This window comes from Lissotriton helveticus, chromosome 2_1 (assembly GCF_964261635.1).
Source record: "Lissotriton helveticus chromosome 2_1, aLisHel1.1, whole genome shotgun sequence".
In the NCBI taxonomy this organism is placed as follows: domain Eukaryota; kingdom Metazoa; phylum Chordata; class Amphibia; order Caudata; family Salamandridae; genus Lissotriton; species Lissotriton helveticus.
Window position 1 is genome coordinate 565,083,592 of NC_136059.1, and position 14,182 is coordinate 565,097,773.

At 45.3% G+C, this 14,182-nt stretch overlaps 1 protein-coding gene across 1 annotated transcript in view; it reads right to left on the reverse strand.

Annotated features, from left to right (window-relative positions):
• Positions 1 to 14,182, reverse strand: part of ANKDD1B (ankyrin repeat and death domain containing 1B) — a 479,621-nt gene that overhangs the window by 201,015 nt on the left and 264,424 nt on the right. The window contains exon 11 of the mRNA XM_078675234.1: positions 9,761 to 9,859. Within this exon, the coding sequence (XP_078531360.1) occupies positions 9,761 to 9,859 (99 nt within the window). The remainder of the gene's footprint in view (positions 1 to 9,760; positions 9,860 to 14,182) is intronic.

The window sequence follows — 14,182 nt, forward strand, 5'->3', positions numbered from 1 at the left end:
ATATCTTAATAAATACGGCCGGGGGGTTTCGCGACCCCCCGCCTTCCAAAAGTTAACCATGTTTCATGAGCCTGTATCCTGGGTTTGGTGTGGTGAGTTGGGGGGGGGGCGGCAGCCAGTCACCGACCATGCTGTGGTGTTCTTGACAAAATGGTAGCTGTCCATTGCATAATGGTGGCACTGGCACAATAATGCCAATCCTTGACTTATTGTGGCCATTCCTGCATTCTCCTGACAATCCCCAGCATAATAGCGGTGAAAATCCAAGGCATGTGATGATAAATGGACATGAAAAGCAAAATCTATCCATGTGTGACATTAGTACATGTGAGTGTTTGATGACATTTGGAGATTAACTTTAAAATATAGTATTTAGGGACAAGATACACATATTCTGGTTGGGTAAAATAAGTTAATTTTTGCAAAACGAACATTTTGAATTGGATGGTGAAATGTCGGTACTTTCAGACACTGGTAGGCAAATGTTTCGGATAAAATGACTGCATGCCTGAAATGTATTTAATGTGTAGATTAAGGTATAATTCATGGTAAACTCGGGAAGTTTATTGCTGTTTATAATTGTTTTTTAATTCAAAGGGCTCTCACTGCTATTACTGTCATTTCATGACTAGTTTGGAAGCATTTCATCATCTATTACTACTACTGCGGTTTGTGGCCCAAACATGTGTATTAGTGAGGCCTGTCTCTTGCTTAAGCCTGTAAACTCCTTGTACATCAGCAGTAGCATAACTGTATGAGCCTGTACAAACTGTCTAGTTCTATTGTGTATGGCCATGGACTGTTACTTTTTTTCACCTGCCTGAAGTTCTAAGGTGTACGAAAGTTAGCTGGAGCATTATTCTGTAAACCTGAAGGATTTGTCTAGCACTGCTGTCTATGATCTGTTACTCTAAGATTTTTCGAACTTTTGACTTTCCAATCTGGACTTTCCCACGTGTATTCTATGCCATAACAAATGTTTAGGAAGAGGCAGGATGGAAAAATAAAGTGAAGAAAAATGATGTATACATTTTTTAAAATGATAGGACAAGTGGCATTGATTAACACGGTATTTGCCTCTAATGCATAGATCTTTAGATTATCTTGAGGGGAAATATGCTGAAAAAGCTATTGTTTTGTCACCAGTGAAGGGTAAACCTTGCATGGTGCACCAACAAAGTGTTTGGAGTTTTCATTGGTGCTCCCTGTGGATATTTAGCAACTGTATGTGAAAACTGTGGTGTAAAATGCTCCATTCTGCTCTGTTTTAATAGAGATTTCTAAGGGAAGAACCCACCCAAACCATCCTAATGAAAGTAGGCAGCAGCGGTGCTTCCATTGGGGCGTAGGGGCGTAGCCCCACTAAGCCCTGGACGCACCATGCACTACACTAATTGAGTACTAATTCAGTAATATTCTCGGACGTAATATTATTGTCTTCAACACAACAGCGCAGCGCGGGATCATGTGACGTGACGTCAATGGTATGGTGCGGTCGGAGGGGGTGGGGGCGGGGCTGCTGGTCTGCTGCAGCTGCTTGAGTGACAGCAGCTGCAGCAGGCCAGCACTGTGCGCATGATACCCCCGGGCTGAGACTTGCCCGCGCATGCGCCAATGCCCTTAGGCATAGGGAAGGGGCTGGAGGTACGGCTTCAGCCGGGCCGGATTTGAATGGCTGCCCAGGGCGAGCAGTCCATGTGCCACCCTAGCCAATCCTGGCGCTGCATGCAGCGCCAGGATTGGCTGGCCCACCATGCAACATCCATTATTGGATGCAGGGGCGGTGGGTGACATTTCAAAGTGGTGGGGCGCAAAGTGATTTGCATACAGCACCGTAGCGAGCGAGCGCAGCGAGCGAGCCGGAACCCCAAAAGGGGGTGCATTTTCAAGCAAATTTGAGAAAGCAGGAAGGTTAATAAAGCAATTGTGAAAGTGCAGTTATTACATTAATAGATGGCATAACATAGGTAGCTGCTTATTCAGTATAACCACAGAGCTTCATACATTTCGTCCTATTACGCTCAGGTGCTGAATTCAGACTATAAGATTTTCATGAAAATCTCAGCTCTAAGAGTAGAAGAAGTTGCACAGCAGTTGGGAAACAGCCTTCACAAAGCATTAGGAAAATGAGAGGCAATTACTTGAAAGCAAACTGAAAGCAATGCATCAAGTAGTAACTTAAAGCAATGCATCCAGCGTGCTGAATTCAGACTATAAGACTTTCATGAAAATCTCAGATCAACAATATTCACACCTAAGGTGGGAGAAAACGAGGCACTCCACACTTTTCTGGCAAAGAAACACATTTTAAATTACTGTAGGACTGGTATATACATCTGGCGAAACTCCACAAATAATACCCTAGTGCTAGTGCGCCTCGCTCCGCTGACGAGATTGTGATAAGTTAACATAGGTGATCTACTTCATATGTCGTGGCCTTGTCCCAAAAATATGGCCCCCTCGTTGTGCTTGCTTTCCTGCCCCCTGTTCCCTCGTTGTGCTTGCTTTCCTGCCCCCTGTTCCCTCATTGTGCTTGCTTTCCTGCCCCCGTTCCCTGTGTGTGGCTCTCTGTGTGTGTGGGGCTCTGCGTGTGTGTGTGTGTGTGTGTGTGGGTGGCTCTATGGTTGTGTGGGTGGCTCTGTGTGTGTGTAGGTGGCTCTGTGTGTGTGTAGGTGGCTCTGTGTATGGGTGGGTGGCTGTATGTGGGTGGCCGCTATGTGCAGAAAAACACTTGCGGGGCAGAGTGGCGCGAGTCGACCCCGTGCAGGAGCCAGGAGGAGAAGCAAGCAGGCCCCGGTGTCGTGGGAGTGTCAGTGTGTTCCAGTCCTGGTGTGTTCTCCGTCGCTGCCTGTCTGGGTGAGTAGTCTATCCCTTGAGCACGGGCGTCTTAAGTATATGCTCTCGAAATGAAAGCCACTCACTCACTACACGTTTTTATTTTTTCTAAAATCCCTCTGGTACAGCAGTCATGGCGCATTGTTTTGAGGTCAGGTGCACCTGAAGCTTTGTGTGCACGGGTTTGTGTGAGCTCATTTTGGTGGCTCGTTGTTGAGAAGTGTGACGGCTTTGTGTGGGGGTGCACGCCTGCGTATTTGGTTGTTGACTGTGTCCAGGCTCGACTCAAGCACGGGGGCGCGCTGCTCGTTCCCCTGGGCTTCCCACAAAGGCTTGAAAACAAATATAGGAAGACTGTTTTTTTAATCTGGATATTTTTGAACTTCTGACGTTGTGTTACTGTATGTTGTAAAGCGCACTGACATCTTACTACCTACCAGGCGCTAAAAGGCACTATACAAACACTACAGGGGCTCAACGCCAGCCCCTGCAGCTCTTGTGGCACGAGGACAGAGTGGGACCTCCGGGGGGCCAGAGCCCCAACCCTTCGAGGGGCCTACACAAGCCATGGGGCAAAGAGATTCTGTGAGATATGGGGTTTTTAGGGGGCCCTCATCACATTCTGCAAGGGCGGGGTCATCATTTGAGCCTCTGGAAATACAGCAATCTGTTATTTATATAGCGCTTAACATGCAACATTCTACAGAAAATTGTTAGCACTAAATCAGTACTCAATCCAAATTGAAGGGGTGAAAATCGGGGCTGACAATGGAAGGGGCAAAACCGGCTTATTTTTTTAAAGACAAGGGCCGAACAGGGCACACGGTGTCCTGCCCGGAGGCAGCCTGAGGTGGTTACAGACTGGCACCCAGGGTGTGGGCAGCGTGCCCTCTGTGCTGCGGCGTCCTGCACTGTCACGGTGAGTGAGGCTTGAGAAGGATGGAGGTGCCTGGAGACAGGACGCAGAGACCGTGAAACTCGCACATAAGTGAGCGGCCCCCACCCTGTTGGAGTCGCGTGTTGCCTGTCTCTCCAAGGGCAGACCCGCCCGTGCACTTCGACCCCAGCCGGGCCCTGTTGCTGGGGTGTTGCTCTTGTTAGAGTTCCCCCTCATCCCAGCAGCCCCTCCTGAGGTGGTTAGAACCCCCAGTAGCCCCTCTTCAGGTGGTCAGAGCTCCTGGCCCTGGTGGCCCCTCCTCAGGTGGTTAGAGCCCTCCAGCCCTCCTGCCAGTGTGTACAGAGGCCCCGGCCCCCAGCAGCCCCTCCTGAGGTGGTTAGAGCTCCCCCAAGCAACCACCTGCCAGGGTGGGTAGAGCTTCCAGCAGCCCCCTCCCAGGGTGGGTAGAGACACCGGCCCTCCAGCAGCCCCTTCCGAGGTGGTGAGAGCTCCCAGCCCGTCACAGGGTGTTACGAGGACCCGTGGCGCCACCCCACCTCCACCCCCAGCAGATCCTCGTGAGGTGGACAGAGCTCCCAGCCCCTTCTGCAGTGGTCAGAGCCCCCAGCAGCCCTCTGTGTTGTTCAGTGCAGTGTCTTTCAGTCTAGTCTTGCGCCTGCCTGTGCAGTGTGGTGCTGTTTTTCTTGACTAGTGCCACATAACATGGGGTGCAGTCTGGTGTTTAACGAGGGTTCTTGAGGCCTACTGTGGGTCCGTATTACTTAGTTTTGTACCACACTGTTTAGTCTGGTGCCATATTGACCAGTGTTGCGCCATCTGGGTATCCAGAGTGGTGCCATTTTGTCTAGTGTGGTGTCATGTTGCTAAGCCGGTGTCATATCATCCATTGCTGGGCCATTGCGTTTTGTGTGGTGACGTTTTGTCTATTGTGGTGTCCTTCTCTTTAGTGTGATGCTGTGCTGTTCATTGTGATGCCATGTTAACCAAAGTTGTGGAATGTTGTTTAATATGGTGCCATCACGTTTTCCACTGTGGCTTCATACTTTCTAGTGTAATGTCCATGTTGTGTTGTGCATCGTGGCTCCATGTTTTAAGTTGTCCAAAGCAATGCTATAATGTGGATCTCTGGTGTTGACCTTGGTAGTATGCTGCCATGTTGTCTAGTGGTGTGTTGTGTTATCCTGTCGTCCCGTTATTTGACAACTGTGTCCACTGGCAGACTCGGAGTGGAGAAGGTCCATGCGGTAAGTCTTGAGGGGGAGACACCATGAGTTACCCGCACCGGGTGACACCAACCCTAGTGACGCCACTGGGTAAAACAGCATGCATCCGTACACTTCTAATAGGCCATACTCTCTTTGCAAAAACATACCTTTTCAATCTATTCTGAAGGGGTAATAAGCCTTTTAAACACCTGGCCTCGACCTCAGACCCACGCCAATTGACTGACATTTACATTTAAAATCAGACACTGCATGAATTGTATGGTATGTATAAGTTGGCGCTATGTAGCGCCTAAGTGAGGCGAAGCGTGCCTCTGGGCATGTGTTTCTAGTAGTCTAGCTATTTGATATGAAAGATGTCCATAAAGTTGAGCCCGATCGGGAGGATGCATGGTGTCCATTTGGGGTGGTAGTGCCTGGAGGAAGCAATGTTGCTGGGCAGCGGTAGTAGAGTGAATGGGCGGATGGTTGCCAATATCAGTGTCGGGAAATTAATAAACCTACCGGGCTTCTGTAAACCAGGAGAGACACAGCTGTTAAGAGACAACTTTAAACAGCCTGCTGACGACAGATACCCGAGCAACGTCAACACAGCTACTCGACCAGCACGTACACAATGAGAGATCAGTTCCTCGTGAGCGCCCCTTAGATTTAATGCTGCATAAATTCAACATTTACACACATTATTTACATGTGGAAATCATGTACATGTTTTGTTTTAAAAATTGTGTCCAAATAAACGTAACACATTCAAAAGTGAGCTCAGCCTAATATAAGCCAAAAAGTGTGAATATTTTCAGTGAAGCAGGCAGCCGCAGACAAAGAGCCAGTAAGGCAGCTCAGTGGGTTCTTGCCTCTGCTGTAGATCGATCTAGCTGTGCTTCACAGATTTGAATCCAGGGAAAGCTAACTCAGCCATTTTTACTACCAAGGTCGGGAAAATGAGAGGTATTGAGTTTAGTATTAGCTCTGTCAAGCCTGAAGCAGCACACATTACAGAGCACCGTTGGCAGTGGTGGCCATTGGACCCTGGCAGCTATTACTGCAGTGGTGTAGGCTGACAGAGCCGAAGCCTGGAGATCGTCACAGCCCACTATACATTTCTCCGTCAATGTATAGGCCCTCCTTTACTTATGCTACTGTGAATTTTTCAGACTGCTCACACTGATGTATCTGACCAATCACGAGGAGGCACTCCTGGCAGGTGATGATAGGCCTTACAAACAACTACATGAAACAACATTTGCAGGTCTCGCCCCTGCCACAAAAGAGGCCTGCAGAAAAATAAAGACCTTGCAGACAGGCCAGTTCCTTTGCCAGTTTGTACGACGCAGGCTGTCGGACACATTTGCTTGCTCAGGCTGTACGACTTGGTGTCTTGCTTGTTGGCCTGTTCTGTTATATCTCCCTGATGCTTGGATACTACACCTTAGGCTGCCCCACAGCACCCCCAGTGGCCTGTGCTGATTCATCTCATCTTCCTCCTTGTTTCACAGTCTTCTGTCTTCATTGGTCCTGTCCTTGGACAACCTTTGCCACTAATATTATCTTATCTCTTTGTCACCCACTCTCTGCTCTCTGGCACGGTCTTGTATTAGTTAAGGTTGGTTTGAAACATAGTGCAGCTCTTTGTCGCCCTGACTTCTCTCTATTATCCAGCAATGTTGATAGATGCTGAGCTGTCTTCATTAACATCATTTCACTCTCACCCCTACCTTCTCTCTATCAGCACTCCCTTTAAAATTGAGTTGAATGTCATTATCACACTTCTGTAAAGCCATCTTTGTTCCTTTCTGCCACACTGTATATCAGCAGTCACTGAGTTGGCTTTTAATCATATCGCATTACTTCATTGGGTTTCTTCTCGTTCACTGTTGGGTTGGCTTTTGATAGTCTTATACCGCCCTCTTTCCCCCCTCCTTTTCTCTGGTGTGGTCCATCGGCAGCTGTTGGGTCAGCCTTTGATCGTGTCTTGTGTGGTCCTCTGTGCTCCCACTCTTCTCTGGTGTGGTCCATCGGCAGCTGTTGGGTCAGCCTTTCATCGTGTCTTGTGTGGTCCTCCGTGCTCCCACTCTTCTCTGGATTGGTTCGTTGACCGCTGTTGGGTAGGGTGTGTTGATTGAAAGACAGTGCAGAGCTCACTGGACTTTAAGGGCAGCCACAGTACCCTCATTATGCACTCGCAAGTGTTTTTCTGCACATAGCGGCCACCCACATACAGCCACCCACCCATACACAGAGCCACCTACACACACACAGAGCCACCTACACACACACAGAGCCACCCACACAACCATAGAGCCACCCACACACACACACACACACGCAGAGCCCCATACACACAGAGAGCCACACACAGGGAACAGGGGGCAGAAAAGCAAGCACAACGAGGGAACAGGGGGAAGGAAAGCAAGCACAACGAGGGAACAGGGGGCAGGAAAGCAAGCACAACGAGGGGGCCATATTTTTGGGACAAGGCCACGACATATGAAGTAGATCACCTATGTTAACTTATCACAATCTTGTCAGCGGAGCGAGGCGCACTAGCACTAGGGTATTATTTGTGGAGTTTCGCCAGATGTATATACCAGTCCTACAGTAATTTAAAATGTGTTTCTTTGCCAGAAAAGTGTGGAGTGCCTCGTTTGCTCCCACCTTAGGTGTGAATATTGTTGATCTGAGATTTTCATGAAAGTCTTATAGTCTGAATTCAGCACCTGAGCGTAATAGGACAGAATGTATGAAGCTCTGTGGTTATGCTGAATAAGCAGCTACCTATGTTATGCCATCTATTAATGTAATAACTGCACTTCCACAATTGCTTTATTAACCTTCCCGCTTTCTCAAATTTGCTTGAACATGCACGATTTTTCCCCTTTTAACTAGCTGGAGACCCTTGTGGTTGTTTAAAGATTTAAGATCAGCCTGTAACTCAGTCTTGAGCTGGGTGGGTGACCTCGATTACCAAGTGGCTGTGCCAGATGTCCCATTATGACCCCTTTTGCCTGTCTCCCCTTCAGACGCAGAGGGCATAAAACTGGGGGGTGTCCACCCTGCCAAAAAACTGAGGGGTGACCCTAAGAGCACAGCTTCCATCCAATCACGGGTGGGATGCTTTGGTGTGCTGGTCTGGTTTTCTGGGTGCATTGGCTCAAGTTTTTCCCATGTAATTGATTGGGTGTCTTGGTAAGTTGCTTTTATCTGAATGTCTGACTTATGACTGCGCATTCCTTTCAGTGTGCACTTGCTTCAGTTTACTTTTTGAGTCACTGTCTAGTTTGCTGGATGTATTGCTTTCATTTTTCTTTCATTGAACTGTTTGACTTGCTCGGTGCTTTTATGTTGGTGCCTGAATGCTGAAGTGTACTCTTCTTCAGTTTAACTGTATGTGACTGGCCTGTTGACTAGCACCCTGCTTTCAAAGTGAAGGTTCACAGGTTCACACTTGCTTTAGTTTACTTTTGTATGGTTGACTGCATGCACTGTTTTGCTGGATGCATTGCTTTAAGTTACTACTTGATGCATTGCTTTCAGTTTGCTTTCAAGTAATTGCCTCTCATTTTCCTAATGCTTTGTGAAGGCTGTTTCCCAACTGCTGTGCAACTTCTTCTACTCTTAGAGGTGAGATTTTCATGAAAGTCTTATAGTCTGAATTCAGCACCTGAGCGTAATAGGACGAAATGTATGAAGCTCTGTGGTTATACTGAATAAGCAGCTACCTATGTTATGGCATCTATTAATGTAATAACTGCACTTTCACAATTGCTTTATTAACCTTCCTGCTTTCTCAAATTTGCTTGAAAATGCACGATTTTTCTTCTTTTTTTTCAAAATTTTCTTGGGGGGGTAATCGCCCCAAACCCCCCTTTTGGGGTTCGGGCTCGCTCGCTACGCTCGCTCGCTATGGTGCTGTATGCAAATCACTTTGCGCCTCACCACTTTGAAATGTCACCCACCGCCCCTGAAAGTAGGGCTAGGTTGCATTGCTTGCTCACTTTGTCAAATTTGAAGCAAGTATTTACTCCCCACTACTTTCAAAGTTCACTATTTGCCACGATCCATTAGGTGACCTTCTCTCCAAGTATGTACGGTTCTGTGTACTGAGGGTCCACTGCTTAATCCCCTTATTCTGATCTCAGGATTTCATGATTTAGTTCAGTTGATACAGGACCCTTCTTCTTATAGTCCATTCTGAGGACGATTGTTTTTATTAAAAATTCGATCAGTAAGACAAGAGTTCCTGTTCCTCACATTTTTCTTGCTACCCAACCTAACAGTATAAATGTTGCCCATACTGGGCGATTCAGGCATCATGTCCTGCTCTGCCAAGTCAGAGTCAGGAGGAGCAGGGTGGTGAAATCAAATTCGCCAAAGGGCAAAAATAAAATCAATCCAAACACAAAAAAAGGCTAAATGGATTTGATTCCTTGCATTGTCATGATGGAGGTCATTAGCGCCCAGATCAACTGCTTTAAATTAAACTGGCATTGCATAATTCTAGTAGCACAAAATACAAGTAAAGAATGATGACAAGAACAAACAAAATTGTTGCTCTACAGATCTGAATAATCGAGATAAGGAGTAGGTCTACCTACCAGCACGAACATTATCATATGGATGCCATTTGGCATCTGTCTAAATTGAGACTAATCAACCACATTCATATTCTTGTTAAACCAGTGTTTGGTGTACCTTCAAACTTCGACAAGTTTATTGTGTTCTGTTATCTCAAGATCACATTATATTAACATATAGGAGCACCATCGTACATATAATAAGGCGAAAACATGTCGGCTTATTTTACCTGATCCAAGGTGTTCGTATCAATGTTTGCTTCTAGGAGAATATTTACTATATCACAATGATCATTTTTAATGGCTCGATGAAGAGGGGAATTCTTGTGCTATAAAGTAAAAAAGGCAGTTGTAAGCCAGAAGCAACATCTTGGATACACAACATTCCAAATCATGAAGGCCACTGCGCATCTGAAGAACAACCACCGGTGGGAGATCCTTCTCCCACCTCGCCGCCAAGACATGGAACACCCTCCCACTGAGCCCACAATAGACCCACCACAGACCCAAGACCTGCTGACCTTCAGGAGGTTACTCAAGACCTGGCTGTTCGATCAGTAGTGCCCCCCCCTCCCCCAGCGCCTTGAGACCCTTGCGGGTATGTAGTGCGCCTTACAAATGATTGATTGATTGATTGATAGAATTCTCTTAATCTCAGCGAATTAAGCCCTACCGCTGGGAGAGAGTCACAACCAAGTATCACTTTCTATAGTACCAAATATTGATATATATGGTTTTCTGGGTCTGAGCCTGCCCACAACTGTTACAGAGATCATGAGGTCTTTGATGAAATTATATAAAACGTCATAGATTTGTGTTAAGATACAAAATACACTTGCAAAAAAAAACGCTTTCAAGTTTAGAATCACCAAATGGGAAAAATGGTCTATAAAAGAATGAACTTTTGTCAAAAATGAACCTCCATTTCACCTCTTCACTTGAAAATATTTACTAAAACTAGTTGCAAGACATACCACAGAAGTCTTTCAATTGTTCTTCACAAAAACTGCCTGGGTGAAATTGGTCATTATTAGGGGAATTTTGGCCTTTTTTTAAACTTTATTTTAATTCTTAGCAAAAATAAACGTTTAAGCCTTGAAATATGACATTTCCAGCACAGAAAAATTGAAGAACAACAGCTACAGCAGCATCACAGGTACATTGCAAGTACAATTAAGGCATAGATGAGGCATATGGGGTGGCGGGCTGTATATGACAGCCAACACAGGTGTTAACACAACAGAGAAGCATGCACACTACCCAGGCACCCTTGGGAACCACCAAACACATTCCTTATATGGATGGATGAACATTTGATGCATGGGGTGGAGAGCCACTCCCCCAACCGCATTGACCTCCAAACAAGCCTGCTTGCATCCGATAATCAGTCAAGTGATGGCACTGCGTGGGATATATCATTCAGAATCTCTCAACTCTCCATGCCCACTGGCGTCGTTCCTCCCAAGCACCAAATATACTTGGTATGAGCCCCATATATCTTTCGGGAGACTATGAGGTGTATTAAGGTTGTGATAAGCATCTGACTGGTTATTACATTATACCATATCTATATGCAACACCTTTACTGTGGGAAGAGGACCTTTCATCCAATGCATTGCTATCTTGTGTTGTGCTAGTAGCAAGTCCAGCACCACAAGTCACTAGTCGGTCTTCAAGATATCTCTATCGAAGCCCAAAAGGGTCACCATTGGTGTGAACATCAATGCCTCTCCAGTGAGCTCATTCCGAATCTTAAATATCACAAGCCGAAAATGCTGCACTCCAGAGCAGTGCCACTCTATGTGCGTGAAGTGAGCATCATCTGTCCCGCAGCACGAGCACCTGGGATCCTCACACAAGCTGTAGCGGAATAAGTGCACCAGAGTATGGTATACCCGATCGAGAAATCCAAATAAATCCCCAGAAAGATATAATCAGCACAGGGGATCGAACTAGTGGGGCATCTAATAGCGAGTCTGATATTTCCAGTATAAGAAGTGAAACCAATGAAAAGCCAAACATTAGTACCAACATGGGGACCCCATCAGCAACACCAACTTCTACATTTTTTTTAAGGAAAGTAGAAAGGTTTCGCAAAAGGACCAAGGCAGAGTACAACGACCGATCCCGTCTCGTGCATAACAGAACTTGGGGCACACAGGAGGCTACCTTCGGCGTTGTTTATTCAGCAGATATTACGGTAAACAAACGCGTTTCAGATTCAATCCTTCATCAGTGTTACACTGATGAAGGATTGAATCCGAAACGCGTTTGTTTACCGTACTATCTGCTGAATAAACAACGCCGATGGTAGCCTCCTGTGTGCCCGAAGTTCTGTTATGCACGAGACGGGATTGGTAGCGCTGATTTATTTCGCTGCAAGCACCGCCACGTTCGGGCACCCGCCTGAGAGTGCCTCGTAGTGAGGTGCATTCTGGAGCGGGATATATATATATATATATTTTATTTTTATTTTTTTATTTTTTTTTTCACGCTCCGGGCCATTCGAGGACTTCTCTGAAGTAAGAAGGGAGTGCCATGCACACAGGCTGCCCCGCATCCATTATGGACAGCAGACTTTTTTAACATATTCCTAGGATGTTCGTCTCGTTTATCACAACGAGCAATACGGTCCCAAACTTAAGTAAGTGTCACTCTCACATGTGAGAGACAATTTCAGAACTTGGAATGTTACTCGCTGTACCCAGGATAATCTTGGAGCTTGGGCTGCTTAATTCCCCAATACACCAAGGGGATTTTGAATCTTTTTTGAGTTCTGCAATCACAGACGTATTAGGTACAGTTCGAGCCTTGAAAAGGTCGTCTACACAAAGAAACACGTGTCGGCTGTCTGCATCTACGTGTCAACAAACCAAGAACTTATTTAATTTTGTATTCATAATTATGAATCATATTCATAATCTGGACTATGTTACTCTGTCCATTTTGTTTTTCTTTGGTGTATCATTAAATCTAAAGCGTTAGTTTGAAATTACCATGGTGCTGTGCTCTGTATTGTAATGTTGATTATGTGAGTATATAGAAAATGTAATTTTCTTATACAGAGTAACACTATTTTGGTGATGCAGTGTTTTGATTGAGCATGCTCTTACATTGGCTAGCTACTAATTGCAAACACAATGGAGGTGCTAACGGTTCTTTTGTTACCACTGCCATCTGTTTCTAGTGCGACGTTATTGTGTGGCACTGTTGTGCACTTTGTTTTTTGCTTACAGTCACTAATTACTAGGATAGCCTTAACTATGGCGAACTTTAAGGATGATAGAGACAAACTGTTCCAAGAATTGTTTCAAGACAAAAGAAATGCAACTGTGGCCGCTTCCTCAGACAGGGGGGGTCTAAAAGGGAAGTTTCAAAGGTTAGAGAAGCTAAGTAAACAAATGGTGGGATGCCTCCATACTTAAGAAATATATATAAATGAAACAAGTTCCTCGCGGCCTAAGGATTATTATCTTCCCCTTGTTCGATGATCTCAGTGAAGATTTATTACTAGAATGGGAGGACCCCTATCTAGTTCCTCCTACGGCATGATATCCATTCTCATTAAGCATGCAGAGAGGAAAAGGGAACAGTTACTAATGGAGATACAAACATTATAAGAGGAGATCAGTCACCTTAACTTAACTGATGCTACTGGAACTGCAAAATACTGTAAGAAATGCTTATGAAACATCAGGTATATGTAAAAGACAAAAAGACACGCAACTCAGAAGGGATGATAATTACTTTAGCACAGACAGAATTTTCATCTTTGCCCGTTAGTTCGATACTATCCAAATAAATCCCCAGAAAGATATAATCAGCACATGGGATCTAACTAGTGGGGCATCTAATAGCGAGTCTGATATTTCCAGTATAAGAAGTGAAACCAATGAAGGGCCAAGTATTAGTATCAACATGGGGACCACATCATCAGCACCAACATCTATGTCTTTTTTAAGGGAAGTGGAAAGGTTTTGCAAAGGGACCAAGGCAAAGTACAACTTTTACTCTCGCCCGGACTATATGTATACAGCCACGCAGCAGGCCATTTGAGGACTTTACCGAAGTAAGAAGGGAGCGCCATGCACACGGGCAGCCCCGCATCCATTTTGGACACCAGACTTTTTCAACATATTCCTAGGATTATCACCTTGTTTATCACAACGAGCAATATGGTCCCAAACTTACGTAAGTGTCACTCTCACATTTGAGAGACAATGTCAGAACGTGGAATATTATTTGCTGCACCCAGGATATTCTCGGAACCTGGGCTGCCTTAATTCCCCAATACCCCAAGAGGATTTTGGATCTTTTTAAAGATCTACAATCACAGACGTAGTAGTTACAGTTCGAGCCTTGAAAAAGTCTACACGACGAAACACATGTTGGCTGTCTGCATCTACGTGTCAAAAAATCAAGAATTTATTTAATTTTGTATTCATAACCTGGACTATGTTACTCTGTCCATTTTGTTTTTCTATGGTGTATCATTAAATCTAACTGACAACAGAGTTAGTTTGAAATTACCTTGGTGCTGTGCTCTGTATTGTAATGTTGATTATGTGAGTATATGGAAAATATAATTTTCCTATACAGAGTAACACTGTTTTGGTGGCGCAGTGTTTTCATTGAGCACGCTCTTACATTGG